This window comes from Anoplolepis gracilipes, chromosome 5 (assembly GCF_047496725.1).
Source record: "Anoplolepis gracilipes chromosome 5, ASM4749672v1, whole genome shotgun sequence".
Classification (NCBI taxonomy): Eukaryota; Metazoa; Arthropoda; class Insecta; order Hymenoptera; family Formicidae; genus Anoplolepis; species Anoplolepis gracilipes.
Window position 1 is genome coordinate 7,404,526 of NC_132974.1, and position 19,800 is coordinate 7,424,325.

Consider the following 19,800-nt stretch of genomic DNA (forward strand, 5'->3'; position numbering starts at 1 on the left):
TAGATGCTATAGATATTATATTAAAATATAATTCATAATTTTCCGCCAGCTGTATAAATTCTATGAAGCATATTCGACGGTGCTGCGTAATTAGAACTTTATTGAAAATTTGACAAGCGCTTTTATATGGTGGGTTTGTTTCAATATAAACGAAAATTCTATTGCGCAAATGTTACTGCCAACCATTATTGTAAATTTATTGTAGCTTACTTTAATGCGTGAACATTAGGTCTCGTCACTTTAGTGTGGAAGTTATTGTGTAATTATCAGGAGGAAGCAACAGGTCCCGTAAATGTTTACTATGGAATTCAATAATTAGAGACAATTGAGATAATTAAAAGTTGAGAAAATAATCATTTATTTAATAGTCTGTCGATTTTGTTTAATATTTGTATGTATGTATGTTTTTAATATAATTATTCACATATCTCTAAAGTTTTATAATTAGTTTTTTTTTACACTTTCTTCGTTATTAAAACAAAAATCCGTAAAATAAGTTATTTGATAATGAATGCTAATTTACACATAATATAAAATATAATATGAAACAATATTTTGTCGGACAACAATAAATGCATTTAATGAAAAATTTAATATAAATTTCTTTTTTCTCTATCTTTTAAATATTTAGATTTTAAATTTAATTATGATATTTTTCGTATAAAGCAATTATTTAATAAAAAAATATATAAAGTAAAAAAAATCATATAAAAGTGTAAATAAGATTTTCTATTAGATATTGCATTATTGTATTACTATATTTGTTGTTTTCTTTTAATATCTTGAAAATATAAAGATTAATTGTTTGCGTTTATCTCTTCGGGAATTAAATGAGAAAGATATATTTTTGCAAAAATTATACTTTATCTATTTTATAGACAAAATATACGCAATTCACACATAATTATTTATTATTTTTATTAAATGTATATTATTTATTATATGTGTTATATTGTGTTATTATATAATAACTACATATATATATAACATTTTAGAGTAAACTATAATTAGTAACGTATGCTTTCAATTATTGATCAATTTATTTATTTATTTTATTTATATTACATCTAATTATTGTATATAATATATTAGATTTTATTTAAATATGATGTTATTACGTAATACATATATATAAATATAATAATGTTAACATTATCGATGCAACTCAAGTATCAAATCTCTTGAGATATAATATTTGTAGATAAGTTTAAATTTCTATGTTCTAACCACAAGCGAATTTTATTCACTATTGTCTCTGTCAGCTCTATAATCCGTTCTTGGTGTTTTATGGTTTGTGGCACTTCCATTCCAAGGTTGTCTAAGAATGTTTTCATCTGAAAAAAAGTTTTTTTAAACATATTACTTTAGTATATTAGGAACGATTCTATAACCGTATATATACGTTATTATTTTTGTAAATTTTTACTTTCTCCCAAAAATACAGTTTAATATTTTTATAAGAAAAACATTATTGAAAATTATTAAATAATTATTTTAATGTTTATATTGTTTATATTGTAATTACAATGTAAAAAATGTAAAAAACTAAAACAATAGAATAAATTAATAAAAATTTTCCATAAGAATTATATTTTTTATCATCTATTTGTGACATTTATACCTTTTCAATTTGTTTCCTCGAAATAACATACCAAGCAATATTGTACAATAAATCCGTGGGATTATCAAGACTATAATAAAAAGTTCAATATATTAGACATATGGATATAATAAAATAAATGTGTTTTTACGTAAATTGTTTATAAGTTGTGCATTTTTTCTAAATCATAGATAAAATAAAGATCAAATTAAAAAAAAATTGTAATTATCAGAATGTAAGCTACTGATTCTTACATATACCTTACACACTGTTTATAAAACATTTTACATTAAGTTTAATTTTTTGTGACTTAATCACTCTGTAATATTCTTTTAAATTATTAAAAAAATTTTAATTTTAATATTTTCAAATCTACTTAATATTCTGTGATAGAAAGTATATGCACAACTTTTAAAATATTAAATATAAAATTATTACATAGTTGCAAGCTTATCCCAGTAATTCATAGTGAAATCTATCACCACATTCACATTTGGAAAATCTCCATTTAATACGGAATAGATAATACGAAAAGCATCTTTTTTCGCAATTGGTGAATCTTCCGATATGATCATGTTTAAAAGTTTCTTGATAATAGTCAAATTCTTGGAGTGTCCAAGACAGTATAGTGTTGGTTCAGAATTGTTGGTGTACATGTACAACAATTTGTTCCAAACTGTTTCATTTGCTTGCTTTATTCCATTAAAAAATAACCACTCTTTCTTTTGAAACGAAGTACTAAAATAGAATTTTTTAAAAATGTATTACCAGAAAAAGCTCTATATCATATATTATATTTGTAATTTTTAATTAAGTAACTCTTTTGTTTAAAATCTATAAAATAATTTTCATAATTACGTATTTGCGAGTGTTGGATTTTCCAAGTAATTGATTAATTGAGCATGGGCTTCACGTAAACATAAGGGATGATCGTAGGCGCATGCGTCATTAAGAATTGCATGTCTTGTTACTTTTGTGAAATAATTATCATTTGAACGATCCCGTGTACCTACAGTTTCTATAATATTGTTCATCAAGTCCAAAACATACGGCTGTAATATTACATGTTGATTAAGAATAAAAAGTGAAAAGAACTGATTTAGGCCCTTAATGCTTTTATCATATAAATTATGATTTAGTGTTTTAAGAGTCTATTGTTATAAACATAATTAGAGACACGTGTTTTATTCAAAAGATGATAGCGTTTTTTTTAATTTTTAATTGACGTCGGACTAATTCTAAATTGATTTTATTCTTTATTTTGTATGCAATGTTATTTGAAACATCATATTTTATAACATGTAAAAAATGTCACATAACTTTAAACAATTTTATAGCATAGAAAAGATGTCAAAACTTACTTTAAGCAATTCACCTCCTCCATTGTAAAGAAAAAATGTCGTTACGTCCTCCAAAACTCTAAACATTGGATACCATGCTATGTAATTCGTTTCACGTCGTAAATATTTTGTTACGTCCATGAAAATTCTAGGATCTAGTTTATGCGACAACATGAGATAAATTGCATCATTAATTATTTGCGCACGATTGAATACATGTATTTTCGTGTAATTTTCGGAATCTAGATAGTTAGCTATTCTTAACCAGTTTGTTGGATCATAATTTACGCGGTAGAAACCTGTAATATGATCGTTAATATTAAAATTAACATATTTATAAATGTAATTTAAAAATGTATACATAATAAAAAATAATAATATCAAATACTACATAAATATTTAAATTATATTTAATATATATATATGTTTATAATAGCGAATAAATTTGTAAACAAAATTCTTTTACCAGTTTGTTGAATATTAACGATGATCCAGTCTTGCGGATCGATATCCTCGATTATAAGCTCTTCAGCTTCCGGCGACAACCAATGTGTGGCTAAGGTTGACGAGAAATCCGGATTCGTACGAGTCGCAAAATTGATTGGGATCCACCATTTCTTGTTCACAGCAGCTGTGCTATTACTATTTTTACGTGTATTCATTTTTTCATGTGGTCGAAAATATTCCTGTGTCATTTTCGTTTTTCCATATTGATCTTTAACCACTGTTACAAGTGGGTATCCTTTCTGTCCTATCCAAGTGTCCATTACTACTTGAATTTTGAATTTATTTTGAGGCATCACTGATTCATCAAATGCATCTTGCAAAGCATTCCATAAATCTTCAGGACTGGCTACGCCATATTTGCTAAGAATTAATTTTTTATATATATATATATATTATGTTATTTCGTAATTTTATCGATTTTGCATATAGCATCATCTAATTTGTATAAAAGATTATTTTGTACATAAAAAACTATGAGATATAATATGTAAAATATTCTTATAGCAAATTTTAATTATTTGCATTAAACATAACAGAATGTAAATTCTTTTTATCTTTATTTGATATGTAAATTTTATTATATGTATTTGTGATAGTTTAAAAAAGGAATAAAAGTATTAAAAAAAGAAAAGCAAAAAGAAAATCAATTAATAGCAGACTATTAATAACTTTCTTAGTGTTAATATTATAATTATTTTAATAATCAAGAATTTATTTGCTGTAAATAAATATATTTTCATATATATGTTTATAAAAGTGCAATATTTTACTAACTGCTTCTCAAGATATTTAGCAAGTCCTGTATGAAATATATTATCAGACAGGCAATGTGAAAGCATCCGCAGAAGCAGAAAGGCTGAAATAATAATCATATTTCTTAGGAAAGAAGAATTATGACTAACATATCTTTTAATTATAAGTTTTAATTTTACTTTTTCTTATTAAAAAATATATTACCTTTACGATCGTCTGATAAAGAAGATTTTGAATTAATTTCTTCAGGAGTATTAGGCTCTGAATTAAGAGGTCGTACATATTCAAAACTATCAATTATAAACATTAGATTCAATATTTTTAATACTGACAGTTCCATAAGTTGCCAATCTTTATATATCTAAATTGAGAAAATTTATTTAATAAGTCAATCTTTATATACAATATGAAAATTCCGATTTTAATTGCGGTATAAAAGTTATTGGTATAATAATTCTTACCTTGTTAGTAATGTAATACTTGTAATATTCAGCAAGTCCTCCATTTATCCATATATGCGTCCACCAAGTCGGACTAATAGCATTACCGAACCATTGATGGCTTGACTGATGAATGATATTGCTCGCAATTCTATGTAATGTATCGATTGAACTACTGTTTCCATCATACAGTATTGTAGCTTCTCTGTAGATCGTATATAGAATGTCTTATAGAATTTCATAATTTTCAAAGTTACCAAAATAATTATATATTGTTCTCTTTCTAATAAGATATATTATATTATTTAATTAAAATATTCCAAAAACACACACACACACACATATATATATAAAATTCTAAATAAATAAAATAAAATAAAAGTATGTAGAATATCACACATAAAAACAAAGATAAGGAATATTTCTGAGATTACGATATACATATATGAGTAAAATATAAGATAAATATAAAATAAATGATATTTTTCTTGAATTGTATATAAATTTTGAGATAAAAACTTTTTTAAGTATCTATAATATTTATTTATTCTCAGATTAACAAATTTTTTATTGGTCCAAAGAGTAGATATTATGTTATTAATATTTAATATATCAATGTTTTACTTTCCTGTGTATACATTATTATATTCTTACGTACGTAATATTCGTATCATGACATTACTTGTAGGTAATAAGCCCCCAACTTTGAGTAGCCTTGTTAGAAATATCAGGAAGTGCAATATGATCGATTTTGGCCACTCGAATGGAACTATGGTTGGTGTATCTTTCCAATTCAATCGCTGCTTTTTCGGCAACTTCGTGGGCGAAACTCGCCAAGGAAATTGCGTTGCTTCTGCTCCAGACGTTGATGGTTCCATCGAAATTTTTTATATTACGAAGATCGGAGACTAGGAAACTGACTAGGTATGTGGATATGACAGGCGATTCTTCAAAGTGCGTCCATATTTTTCCATCATTCTCGTCGATTTCCGACTCTTCGGAAATTGGCATATTCGAAAGAACCGTGTAATTAGTATGGTGTTTGATGGCAATCTTAAAAGTAGCCTTTAGCGCTGGCTCGTCCCAGCATGGAAAAGCTGCACGCGCATAAGTTGCCATGAAATTTGTCCCAGCAAACCATCTATAAAAAAATTTCAATAGTTATTTTATTAAATGAATTAGTTATTTTATTAAATTAGATGATTATTTGTATATATATATTTTTTTTTTTCATTTATACTGCATCATTATTTATTCTTTATCTAAATTTTAAATAAATAACATAAAGAATATTTTACTTACACTGTATTTTGTGCATCATTGGTATAAGAACTTCTGTAGAATCCATATGGTCTACTGTTTAGAACACCAGTAAATTTTAGATATAAAATATAATATCCGGTAAGCAGACTCTCATTAAATTCAAGGCTCAACATTTCTGTTAGATTGTTGTAATTATACATAATAGGATTGTATAGATTGAATCCATCTTTGGACTTTAGAAACGTTGCATTTTCGTTTATTATCAATTTCTTCGTATGCAGCATGAGAGTTCTTGTGCTGTCTAAAATCTTTATAGAGACAAGCACTTCGCCATCAAACTTAAAATTGGTTGGCGTAAGATGCGGATTTAATTGAATGTTATAAAATAATGGTTTTGTGTGATTAGGCAACCGATAATTTATTTCTTTATTATTAAGATTTGACTCTGGAATGATAGCAGTATCTGCTTCGATGAACGTAAAGATGTAGATGCAGATAATTGTGTACAACAGCATTCTGTAAAGATAAAATAATTAAAAATCTAATTTTACGTTTTTAAGTAAAACTTTGTAAAAGATGGAAAGGGATAAAAAAGAGAATTTTTTTCATTTATTGCAATTATAAAATGTCCCAGACTTGTTCTGAGATCAGCTGACACATTATATTTTCTGAAGACAATTTATACGTAAATATTTCATATTTTTTACCTTAACAATAGGACGTACATTGCTAAATAAGTAAAGCCAAAATTTCGTTGTTATATACAGTATTATTTTATATTATTGTATATTTTAAAACAAGATAATAATAGATAATAGAGGCTATTGCATTTAAGATTCAATATCTTGCGGAAATTATGTACATATCTCGCGAATTTACAGAAACAGAATTTTATTAACTTATGTATAATATCACAAACTATGGCATTACAAGTATAATGTAAGGTGTCCATGACGTCAAACCAATGTAATGATATATTAATTAAGCGGATTAAGCATATTAAGCATCAGCGGTGGGTATCAAGTTCAAGGCTGAATTTAATCATGCATAATTTTCACAAAGAAATAGCATCTGGTTTTTAAAATAGAAATAGCCTTGCTGAAGTATATAATATAACAAGTATGCTAGATGTAATTAATATGAGATTCCTATTTTTTTTTATTATTAGTGTCATTATCAGTTATCTAAATATTGTTCGAGCTCACTTATTCATTTATTTAGTTTATTTAATTTATTCGATATAGTTTATTAATTGGATTTTATTTTATTTTATTTTACTTTAGTTTATTTAATTTTATTTTATTCTATTGTTCCACTATTTCGATTAATTCTATTAATTATATCAATTAACTAATTTAATTTAATAATTTAATAATTTTAATTCAATAATATTAATTTAATTCTAGTTTTAATTTTAGTTTAAATTTGAATTTGAATTTGAATTTTTAATAGTAATAATAATTATAATTTTAATTTTAATTTTAATTTCGATTTTAATTTTTTAATTTTAAGGTTGAGTTAGATTTTAACTTTATATATAATTTTATCTGTAACCACAGTTAGAAGCTATAGCATATGTACTTCAAGTAAAGTCATTGTCATTCTGTTATTTTGCAGTTATATAAGTTATACTATTATTTCATTTTATTGTACTTTATTATTGTTTTGTAAGTCAGTTAATTGTGATTTGATGTAAGCCAGAAGTTCATCCTAAGCTGAAAGGCAAGGATTAAAAAATAAACTAACTAACTAATATTAATTTAGAATATTAGAAACATATTGACAGTTCTTATCTATATTCGTTATATACATATATATATATGTATATATTTTACATTTTTATATATTTTTTAATATAAAAGTTATATAAAAAATATCAAACGTCACATTATTTATCAATAATATTGTTGTGTTATTATGCCTAATATTATGACACTGTTTTCGCGCAATTTTTTTCAGTTACGATTAGCTAGAATACACAATGTTGTACATTAAAATGTCAATAATTTTTGAATGTAAACAGTCTTTCAAAATTTATAAAGTTTTTAAAGAACTGACAATATTGTTTTTGATCTTTATAATTTTTGAGGAATTTATATTATTTTAATTAAATTTTTAAATTTATATGAATTGATGTTTTTTATAAAATTAAGTCTTTTTTTTGCGTACTTACGTATCAGACGTATAGGATTCCGTGACAGTGGTAGCTATTCAACTAGTCGAGGCAACTCTGGTTACCCGTTTATAAGCCTCTTTGCTATAATTTCCAGAAGCGTTTGACGCTAATAAAGAATGATTCTTTCGGGGAATGCAAAGTAAATAATTATACTGAGTATAATTTATGATATAATTTATTTAAAACTATTTTTAGTTTCAAGTATAAGTATATAAAGTATCCATAAAGTATATTATAAATATACAAATACAATTTTTACATTTATAAAAATAATCAAATATTAATTAAAAATATTAATAAGCAATTTCTGATTTTGCAATTGTTATATTTAATTGATTATATTTTTCTTACAATAATGATTATTTATTTTCTTTCTTGTATTACAACTGGCCGCAATGAGGCAAATATGTCCAACAATTCAACTTTGCGTTCTTCTATCTTGTTTTGAATATCTTGGAATATTTTCTCTTCAAATTCATTTTTTATAAATTTGCTTATCTAAAACAAATTATATTTATATTTATTAAAAATTTAATACCGTATTGTATAAAAACATGATACAATAACTTTAGTCAAATATTTCAGCATTTTATATAAAACTAATATGCTAATAAATTAGTGTAAATACAGAAAAATATAACTATTGCTATTGTTTGAAATAAATTCTGAACTTTTGTTTATATCTGTTAAAAATTCAAATCTTTCAAAATAATATATGTATTAAATATTTTATAAAAAACTAAATATGTTTCTATTTAAATTATTTTAATAACAATGACATTCTATCGAAAAAGCCTAAAAATCGATAATTTTTGATAAATAAAAATAAATAGATTTAAACATAAGTAAATAAAAATATAAAATTTAAATAATAAAATTTACCTCGTCAAGTTTTTCCTTAGAATACACATTTTCAATTAAATAATATAATGCATCATCCATGTATTTTCTGCAAAAAATTTAAAGATTTATAATAAATAAATATTAAAACAATAGTATGTTTACAATTAATATAAAAAATGTTATTAATATACCTTGAGACTATTTCTTTTAAATTTGCTAATATATAGTCGATTATTACGCTATTACTACCATGTTTGTGTATAATAGAAGAATAAATTGTATAATAATCATAATCTTGTATTATTGAATTGTTGGATGTAGATATATTCAAAAAATTAATTATAATATCAGGATTTTCAGAGCAAGTCAGGTACTTTAAAATCTTGTACTTGACACTATTTTTATTTGATTTATTTATATACATATCCAATAACTTATTCCAAGTAGAAGCATTTGCTTCCATCAAGCCATTACAATACGTCCATTCTCTTAAATTTTGCGAAACTCTAGAACACAATAAACAATAATGTATAAGGCTCTCAAATACACAATAAAATACCTATGCATTGTATATTTATAATTATATATATATATATATATATATATATATATATATATATATATATATATACAAATACATCTGTAAGGGTGTGCTCTAATCTTAATAATTTATTAAATAGATACTTTATGTCACATATTTATTTAAATAAATGTATATCCATATTATTATGTTAATATATTAAAATAAATTAAAACTTAATAAATAGAGTAAAATTACTTGTATGTTTCGGGATCTGCGAAATGTTTATTCAGTTGAATAGTGGCCATTCTCTTGCACTCGGAATGACCAAAAGTGCATGCCCATTTTAATACTTTGGTTCTTTTAAGCTTCGTAAGATCATCTTCAGTAGAATCTTCTTCGTATCCAACGTTCTTAATAAGTCCATCCAAAATTTCGAGTATGTATGACTAGAAAAAACATAAAATAATATTAATTTGCAGAGTTAATATGACTATATACACACACACACACACACACACACACACCGCGCGCGCAATAAATACGTTGTTTTTAAATTTATTTAAGTGAATATCTTTTATTAAATTATTTAGAATATAATCCCTATAATAATATAATCTAAAGAATAAATACTCTACTTTACTCCAAAATAATGTATTTGGATATAAATAAATATATTGTATATATATATATATATATATATATATATATATATATATATATTCCTTTATTTTAAATAATACTTACTTTAAAAAATTTAGTTTCTGGAAATTTGTAAAACTCTCTTGTCATTTCTAATATTTCAAACAAAGGATACAATGCTATAAAATCTGTTTCTTGGGATAGATAGCTAATGAGATCCAGAAACGTTAGGTCATCAAGTTCATTTGCTATCATAAGATGATAGGCATCATCGATAATTTGAGCACGATTGAGTACATGAATTTTTGTATAATTGTCAGATTTGAGATAGTTCGCAATTTTTTTCCAATTTGAAGAATCGTAATTAACACGATAGTATCCTATTGTAAAATTAAATAATATAGTAAATATTCACATAAAATCAATTCTTTTTAAAATTAAGGGTTTTGATATATGTTATTTAAATACTTAACATACAACTAATATAAAATTCATATTCAAAAAAATTTATCGTATTTGACATTTGTTCTTATCATAAAATTTAATTGTTAATAATTTTTTAATAAATAGCAAACAACGATTTCATGGTTAAAACTTTTTGGATGTTATTCAAGGCCAACCTTGACAACATTGTCAAGATCATTGACCTTTAAAGGAGTTAACCTTATGTAAATTTACTAATAATATAAATTACATTAAATTATGCTTAAAAACTTATTAAATTGTTAAAAAATATGTTACATATAAATATAATGTTTAAATATTTTGATATTATTTTATTATTTGTTATATAAATGAGCGTGTTGAACATTTATATTATATAATATATTATAAAAAATATACATAAAAAAATATAAAAATAAAAATCTAAATAAAATAAATAAAAAACATAAATGATGATTAATAAATTATTAATTATTAAATTAATGATTATTGCTCTTTGAAATAAAAAATATCCGTATTTTAAAATTTAGATTAAATTAATGTCGAATAAAGGATGTTTACCCATTTGTTGTAAATTGACAATAATCCAATCATTTGGATCAATTCCATCAATAGTTATATTTTGATCTTGAGGTCTTAGCCAATGAATGGGCAAAGTATTAGAGAAATCGGGGTTCGTTTGCGTAGCAAAAGTCAAGGGTATCCACCATCTATCATCATCGATGAGTTTGCTTTCATTTAGTGGACGGAAATGTTCTTGCGTTAGTATTATTTCATTGGTGTCATTGTTTCGGATCACACGTACCACAGGAAAATGTCTTCGTTTTATCCAGGTATCCATTACCTCTTTTAATCTATAGGCATTATGTGGCACGTTTGATTCATCTAGGATTTCTTGCAAAGCATTCCATAAGTCGTCAGAAGTAGCCGAACCAAACTGACTAAATTGTGAAAAATAAAAAATAGCTTTGAGAATAATAACGCAATAATTCGTACTAGTGTAAATAAATCCATAGTTAATTGTCGAATATTACATATGGAGCGCAGAATATAATAATAATAATAATAATTCATATTTCTTTTGTTGTAAGAAAGATGAAAATAAAATTTTATTAAATTGTCAGAAATTATCTGTTGATATATTCATTAACTCATAAAATTTTTATTATTTTAAAAATTAATAATAATAAAATTTTCAAGCACAATAATTAAATTGTTGCATTGTTTATTGACAAATGTAAAATGTATTAGTTCAACTACTTATATAGTATTTTATTGACAAATTTTTTATATAATTTCACGATAACATCAGTTTAAACTTTTTACTTTTAAGTCGAACTATTATTATATACTTTATATATATACCTATATATTTAAGCAAAAAGATAAATATGTATGTTGCTTACTGCGTGTGTAAATATTTAATAATACCCTTTCGAAATATTTCATCGGTAATTATATGTTGCAACATGCGCAATATAGCGGGTGCTGTAATATATAATAAACGTAACTGATATAATAAAATAATATGTTACCATTTATAAATTTGTGGACATAACTGATGAAAAAAAAACAATTTTTGTGATTAAAAAAAGTGCATTTTAATAGTAAAAAAATTCTTTCTATTTTTTGTTCTATTACTTTGAACTATCTATATTTGGGAACTTGAGAGGATGGTGATTTATTTAATACCCAATTTTACCTTTGCCGTAACTGGAGTAAGAGAAAAGTGATTCAATTTCTTTAGGACTGTTGACTTTTAATGTAATAGGCTTCATATTTTTAGCAATATCGATACTAAGAGCTGATTGTTGAGTAGTAACAACAAACATTTCCATTACTCGCCAATCTTCGAAAATCTAGAAATATATTACAATTTGAATTTTCAATCAATTCAATATTATAGATTAAGAATAAAATGCTAGTTACTATGATATATCGTAATATAAGTGTTTTTAGAGAAATTTATTTTAAACTCTTAATTATAATCTACTTATTGACGATGCATTTTTTTGTTATACAGAAAGCTGTAAATAATTCAGCTATTGTAATATTCAAGTATTATATTATATTTGAATGTAATAGAAAATAGAAAAATAGGAATATATGCCTAATAGAATTTGTAAAAAAGTATAGAGTGGCTTTTTGATATATTTTAATCTATCAGTCTTTTTTCATATATCTAAATATTAATAATAATTTTTTCAAATGCTTAAGTACATGCTAATATAACTTACAACTTAAACCTACTTGGTTAAGAATATAGTTTTCAAAGAACGATGCAAATCCCTCATTTAACCATACATGAGACCACCATAATGGACTGACTACATTACCAAACCATTGATGCGCCATTTCATGTGCTGCTGTCACTGCTACACGTTGTTTAGCATATATCGAATCAAATCTTTCATTGTATGCAAAAGATGATTCACTAAAAATTGTAATTATAAATAATGCAATTATGTTTATTTCAATATATTTTATAACTATGTAACATATATATCTAACGCGTTTATATATAATTATTTAAAGTAAAAAGTTTTAATGTTCTTGTATGTGTGTGTATATTATATATATATAATTTGTATTTAAAAAATTACATCTTTCTCTAATTTTCATGTAATCCAAATATAACTTAATTCTATTTTTATTCTTTCTTTTGTATATTTTATATTCTGCAAAAAAAATGTTTAACGCAGAAAAATTTAATTTTGAGTTTAATCTTAAATTATTTAAATAACCAAAAGTTTTTAGGCTATTTTTTTTATGAAAAAAAAAAAAAAAAAAAAGGATAATTTCTATTATGCAAAAAAATTAAAGATAAAATATGCAGAATTAATAATTTAGCAAAAATAAAAAGAATTTTCAATTTATGTGACGCAAAAGGTCTGATACGGACATACGTGTTGTTCTATTGGTATTTTTCTTAAATTAAATGTATTACACATAAATAATAAGTCCCCAGTTTTCCATGGCACCAGCTGCAAAATGTGGAACCGCTACGTGATCTATTTTCGGAACTTTATCAGTGCTGTTGGTATATTCTGTCAATAGCCGTCCAGATTTTTGTGCAACTTCTTGTGCAAGTTTTGTATATGGCGACAATTGCGATCTGCACCACATATTGACGGTCTCATCTTCATTAGGAATACGAACATAATCGGCTACTACAAATGCTACGAGATAAGTAGACATGATGGGAGTCGTATCAAAGTGCGTCCATACCATGCCATCTTCGTTGCCGTCGACCGATTGTTCCCGTATCGGCATATTTGATAGAGCCGTGTAATTTCGATGATGTTTTATAGAGATATCAAAAGTGGCTTTTAATGCTGGCTCGTCCCAACATGGAAACGCTCGTCGCGCTGAAGTCGCCTCGAACTGCGATGCGGCCAACCACCTAACACATTTCAATGACACGTTTTTGATAACGATAAATTTACCGTTATTATGAACGAAAATGAGTGAAGTACTTGAAAAACGTGTAAATATGGTTCATGATTCACATTTAGACAATAGTACATGACATTCTTTTAGATTGTGAAAACATATTATTATATTAGGAATGTGTAATTATGTAGAAAAGTATAATATTAGAAAAGTGAAATATTGCACATATATAAAATATTGCAATTATATTATTAAAATTTCAACCTGAAGCAATTTCATATTAAGTGTTACACTTTATGTGAGTTACAAACATTAAAAAAACAGACAAAATAAGAGCGGAGCACGAAAGACACAACAAAACTAATCAATAAACTAATTATAAATTAAATTAAATTATATAATTATATTAATAAATTATATTATATAGTTATTATTTGGGCCATGTTTAGCCCAATTTTTTAGTACTCTAGAGAAAGAAAGACAATACAAAAAATTATTATATAATAAAAAAGTAATGAAAAGAAAAAGAAAATTTTGGGATAATAACGATGATGATGGCAAAAGTAGCAAATAGATATTAACAATAAATGATGTTAAAAAAACAATATACACGATACTAGAAAGAATTTTCACATATTAATATTTACTTACACTGTATTTCCTTCTTTATTGACATAAAATGTTCTGAAAAAGCCTTGCAAGTCGTCGTTTAGAATACCGACATATCGTATCTTCAAAGTATAATTTCCAGGTGATAACTCATCATCAAAATTAAGACCTAAGATTTGTGTTATATTGTCATAATTATACGTCGGCGTGTAAACAATGCCATCGTTGTTCACCAAGAATGTCGCCGTTTCGTCTATTGTCAATTCCAGTGCGTGCAAACTCAAATTTTGCGTTGCATGATGAATTGTGATGTTAATACTGGATTCTCCGTCAAAGGTAAAGTTACCTTCCTCAATATATGGTATTAATTTAATATTGTAATATACTGGAGTTACATTGTCTGGTAAACGATAATTAATCACCGTACGTGAATCATTGCTCGAATTTTCAACAGGAAGAGCCGCTGTAGCAGTAAATATTAGGCCGATATTTATTAATAATTTCAGAATTGCCATACTAATTCTTCTTTCAGGTAGCTGCAAAATATTTTCGAAAGAAAAATAATATAATACAAACTGCAATTCCAGTGTTTTGCATATGGTCATCGCATCAAGTGTATTTCAAGAGAGAGAGAGAGAGAGAGAGAGAGAGAGAGAGAGAGAGAGAGAGAAAGAGAGTGTGAATACGAATAATATAAATCTTGTCCAACTATTATGATTGTTTGCGATAGAAAGAGAAGCGATAGAATCAGTAAACTTTTACGGAAAGGTAGTCTGTATAATAATCGCGCAATTATATTAAACAAAATACTTTTGTTACGTCCAGGCCCAGGGAAGGATGGGTCAATAGGAAGGACGTAACAATATTCAAGCCGAAGTCAAGCGTCTTACAGACGAGTGACTCGGTCGAACGAACTTTAATGTTCGAGAAACAGGTAAACGATGTCGCTATTACGCTTTTTTCAAACGTTCGCTCGTTGGTCCCTTTTTGGTAAGAGAATTAACTCTATTACCCGGGACGGGACCACGTGTGATCTTTTACTGGTTATGAGGCAGAGGAGAGGGGGTTAAATAAACTTGCTAACTTTTCGCGGAACAGCTTAATATTGTAAATACAGTAATAATCGTATGCACAGTTTGGTGACTTTTCGGGTATTGAGATCGAGTCATTAAGCTTCCATTTTATTAAATTCAACAAATGATTCTTCTGGCTTTTCAACCGTGGAGATTTATTTAATTAATATCTGCGAATTTATCTTGTATGCGAAGTTAAAATATCCGTCCGCTCGAGTTTTGATTATGATCTTTAGAAAGAAATTATGTAAATCTATATATGCGTTTATTCCATCTTTATAATTTAACATAATATAAACATTCCGCCGAAGAAGGCTCAAAGTAGGAGTCCGAAACGTTCGTTTTCTCTCATTTTAATATTGTTTCATTTATCAGTTTTAATATATAAGTCATCTATTTTTTTATATTTTTATACTTTGGCTTATCGAATTATATATTCTTTGACTATTTATTGTAATATGTTTTGTTTTGATTTACATCCTTGCTCTCTACAGCCTTTTGACAATTTAATTTTTATTTAAGAGAGAGCTATTTATGTCTTTTCGTTAAGGTAGTTAATGTTTTTATGTGTGTGAGTGTGGTGTGTGTGTGTGTGGTTCACGGATGTTACATAAGTGCGGAGATTGTCAACCAGAAAAGAAGGGGAACGAGTGCGATTTTAAAGATTTTATTCTGGTTAGAATTTATTACAATAATTTATAAGAAAATAATGAAAATTTAGGAAAAAGTGTAATAAGTGTTACGACGCGATTTAAAGTGACTACGACAAAAGAGAGGAAAGTAGATTTACTACTTAGGCTGCTGATTTAGTCGAGGTTCGGCGACAGCTCCTGTACTTCGTTCGGCGGGTGGTCGACGTTTCTCACTGACTCTAATTATTTAAATTTTATGCTGTGCACTTGGTATACGAAGTGAATTTTTATCAGCGAATGACTGAAATAAGTCAAAGTACAAGTAAACGCTGAATAAAGGGCGAATTAACGAGTGAACAAAAATTAATGTGGATGCCGAATTACTGAATGAATGGAATGATTTATGAATGCTCGAGTACTCTCCTTTTATATTAAATCTTGAGGGCATGTTAAAAATTTTTGGGCGGGAGTACTCTTGAGATTTCGACAAATAAGAACTGACGTTCGGCGAGATCCTTCTCCACTTTATTTTTGATTATTGCTGATTAGTAAGTCCGGTACAGCCTCTTAGAAAATTTGGAGATTCTTATTTTGCACCATTTGTTTGTCTTTTAAGCTTATGCAGCTGTGTTTGTTATTTATTTATCTAGAGGATTTCACTATCAATCCCTCCCGGGAATTTCTTTGGACATCGTGTTCAATGTTTAAAACATTATTTACAAACAGATGTATGATTTACAAAGAGATGTAGACGAGAAAAAATGTCAGGTGCTAATGAATAGCTCAGTGGTAAGAGCAGTCGTTCGGCAAGCGAAAGACTCGGGTTCGACTCCCGATTCAACGACTTCGCTCCGATATTTTTTCTCGTCTACATCTCTTTAGGGGGGTAAAGAGGGGTTATAGAATTCTCAAAAATGACAATCGATTTCTTGGTAAATACACCAAGTAAAATATGCGTCCTGTGCGCAGTTCAATTTTCGCGAGAATTAATTTCTAAATTTACACATTAACATCCGCTCTTATTGCCAAATCGATAGCTACAAGTTTGTAAATATTGAGAGCCTTATTTATTCGAAGTATTAAAACATTATTTGTCGCGCGTTATTGTTTTATTTTCGTAGGAGATAAAAACGTGGGGCCGACAGGACGTAGCAGCATCATTTGTTTATCTCTTAAGATTATGCAGCTGTGTTATTCGGTTTTATTATTCTAGGGGACTTCGTTATCAATTCCTTCCGGCATTTGTTTGGATGTTGTGTTCAGTATGTTTAAACATTATTTGATGATAATGGTTCTATTTATCGCGCGACCTTTTTATGACCAATCGGACGGTTATTGTTTCATTTTCGTGGAAGGAAAAAACGTAGAGCCGACGTAACATTTTTTTATATGATGCACAGGTATATAATTGCACAAAAAAATTATATATAACTAATTATTGTAGTAACGTAAGGGCTAATGTTACAATTATACGAAGAAAATATTTGGCTTAAACTTATAACTACTTACAAAAAATTCGATTGTGAAGAAAGCAGTCTTTCGATCAAAAATCGATGCGAGTGACTTCAACATGCAAGAAATAAGCGATTATTTGCACAAAAGTAAATTTGTCGGCAAAGTATCGACTGTTATTTTGTCAGTGAGATTTAGACTGTTTTATGTGAATTAGTATCTTTTATTTGATGTTTTCGATTAATTTGAATGCTCTTCGAGAAAGATATCAAAATATCTGTTGGTCGATGAACTTGAAGGATTCAAAGGTGCATATTGTTGGATATTACGTAGAAGATCTATTAGTTTCAGCCTTAACACAGCGATGTGTTGTCGTTAAGCGAATTGTTATATCGTTTTTTTGTCTCGATTTTATATAGAATGCGATGAAAAAATAATGGAAAAAAATAACTTAAATATTAATGTGTGCAATTATGAAGCATGTAATGTGTTCCCTCAATCCTTTCGCAAGCTATTCTTTATGTACATAGTGAATAAACGCCTATATCCGCCCAAATATAATGTATGTACAACCTGCATGCGACAAATTACGCGGGATTGGTGTTCGGCACGTGTCTTTTTAAAATTTTAAACAATGGTCAGTGCTCAGTTTCTGAATAAAAAAAGTGCAAAAATAATTTTAATATTTTTAACAAGTAAACAAAAAATATGTATTTTAAATTAAAAATAAATGTAGTGATTTTTATCTATACATCTATAATACTACATCGATACGATTTTATTATTACAATATCAAATATGTTATATAGAAAATCTCTCTCTCTATTTTTCTCTCTTGTATCAATGCTTATTAATATTGTCGTGCACATAGTAAAGATACCCATTACATTTAAATAATATTTGAATCTGAATTCGTAAGACAATTTGAACATCAAAACCGGACAAAATGTTGGTGAGATATAATTTTCGCGGATATTGTAATTGACATTTATTATTACCAATGTACATATATACGATTATTTATTACCTTTAAGCTATCTATATATTTGCACGAATAATCTTCGTAAATAAACCTCGAAGTCACGAAATATTGCAACAACTTTACACTTATTGTTAGACAACTATCACACTACTACTCGATAATAAAGTATTTTTACTTATATAAAGCAAAATGAATCGAATCATTTGTGACGGGAAGTGACATTCGACTAGCTTGTATAATATTCAATATGAAAGTCGGACGTTTGACGATCATCCGTTGTTATTTCAAACGTGTCTGTACAGTATGAATAATTGAAATTATTGACCTGTGCCTCATATTATGAAACGGTGGGGTATAAATTATGTCAGTTATTATAATTTACAAATACCGGGAATTATATAAAATATAAATTTAAGTGATCTTTATTATTATATATATATTATCTCTAGCATAAGCTTTTACTTCGACTTATTTAATTATTACGTCTGTCTTAAAAATAATATGTTTTATATATAAAATAGTTATAAAGGTTTTTTATTATAATTATTATATAATGATAAGAATTGTATATTTTATATCAGAGATGTACATTTTCTAAAGTATATATATACAGTACTGGCCAAAAATATATCACCTTTAGTATTTTTGAGTATAATTTTATTCAAAGTGCATGGGTATTTATAATATCATAATATATGTTTTAATAGTAAATACAACTTACCAAATAAAATATTTTTCATAAAATAATATAAAAATTTAATTTTAATAATATAAAAAATTAATTTTATAAGTAAGTAAATTAAATTAAATTTATAAGTAAGTAAATTAAATTAAATTTATGCTCAAAAATCCTATATAAATGGTACATATATAAATGATTTTTTATTATATTAAAATTATATTAAAAACAGTTTAGAATTTAATTATAACGGTATAAAGTACACGTGATAATAATCGAATTATTACAAAAGTTTTATGATCAAATTCAAATAATACTTCATGAAAATGTCTACAAACGTCTATTCGTTTGTATATCTATTACAATTTGACAAAAAAATTACTGTCTTTTTTCTCTTTCTTTTTATTTCAGTTATAAATAACTATAATTACGTAAAACTTATCGTAAGTGGT

The 19,800-nt window shown here is 26.2% G+C and overlaps 1 protein-coding gene across 1 annotated transcript; it reads right to left on the bottom strand.

Moving 5' to 3' along the window:
- Nucleotides 1–1,027: 1,027 nt before the first annotated feature.
- LOC140665869 (putative aminopeptidase-2) lies at nucleotides 1,028–18,889 on the bottom strand. Its single transcript, XM_072892447.1, has 24 exons — nucleotides 18,715–18,889; nucleotides 14,573–15,066; nucleotides 13,476–13,931; nucleotides 12,779–12,962; nucleotides 12,231–12,387; nucleotides 11,935–12,016; nucleotides 11,090–11,469; nucleotides 10,190–10,464; nucleotides 9,701–9,891; nucleotides 9,114–9,428; nucleotides 8,962–9,028; nucleotides 8,445–8,577; nucleotides 6,611–6,632; nucleotides 5,943–6,419; nucleotides 5,323–5,781; nucleotides 4,662–4,845; nucleotides 4,405–4,561; nucleotides 4,222–4,303; nucleotides 3,407–3,807; nucleotides 2,962–3,239; nucleotides 2,459–2,652; nucleotides 2,039–2,338; nucleotides 1,622–1,691; nucleotides 1,028–1,334 (listed from the first exon to the last, which is right to left on the bottom strand). The coding sequence occupies exons 2-24, from the start codon at nucleotides 15,043–15,045 to the stop codon at nucleotides 1,173–1,175; spliced, it is 5,499 nt and encodes a 1,832-aa protein (XP_072748548.1). The 5' UTR covers nucleotides 15,046–15,066; nucleotides 18,715–18,889; the 3' UTR covers nucleotides 1,028–1,172.
- Nucleotides 18,890–19,800: the final 911 nt, after the last annotated feature.

Excerpts from the sequence above, each read along its gene's own strand:
- LOC140665869 (XM_072892447.1), bottom strand. The coding sequence starts at position 15,045 with ATGGCAATTCTGAAATTATTAATAAATATCGGCCTAATATTTACTGCT. Across the intron at positions 12,963-13,475 it reads TGGGGACTTATTATTTATGT|TGAATCATCTTTTGCATACA; the intron begins GTAATACATTTA and ends TACAATTTTTAG. Across the intron at positions 11,470-11,934 it reads ATTAAATATTTACACACGCA|TCAGTTTGGTTCGGCTACTT; the intron begins GTAAGCAACATA and ends TTCACAATTTAG.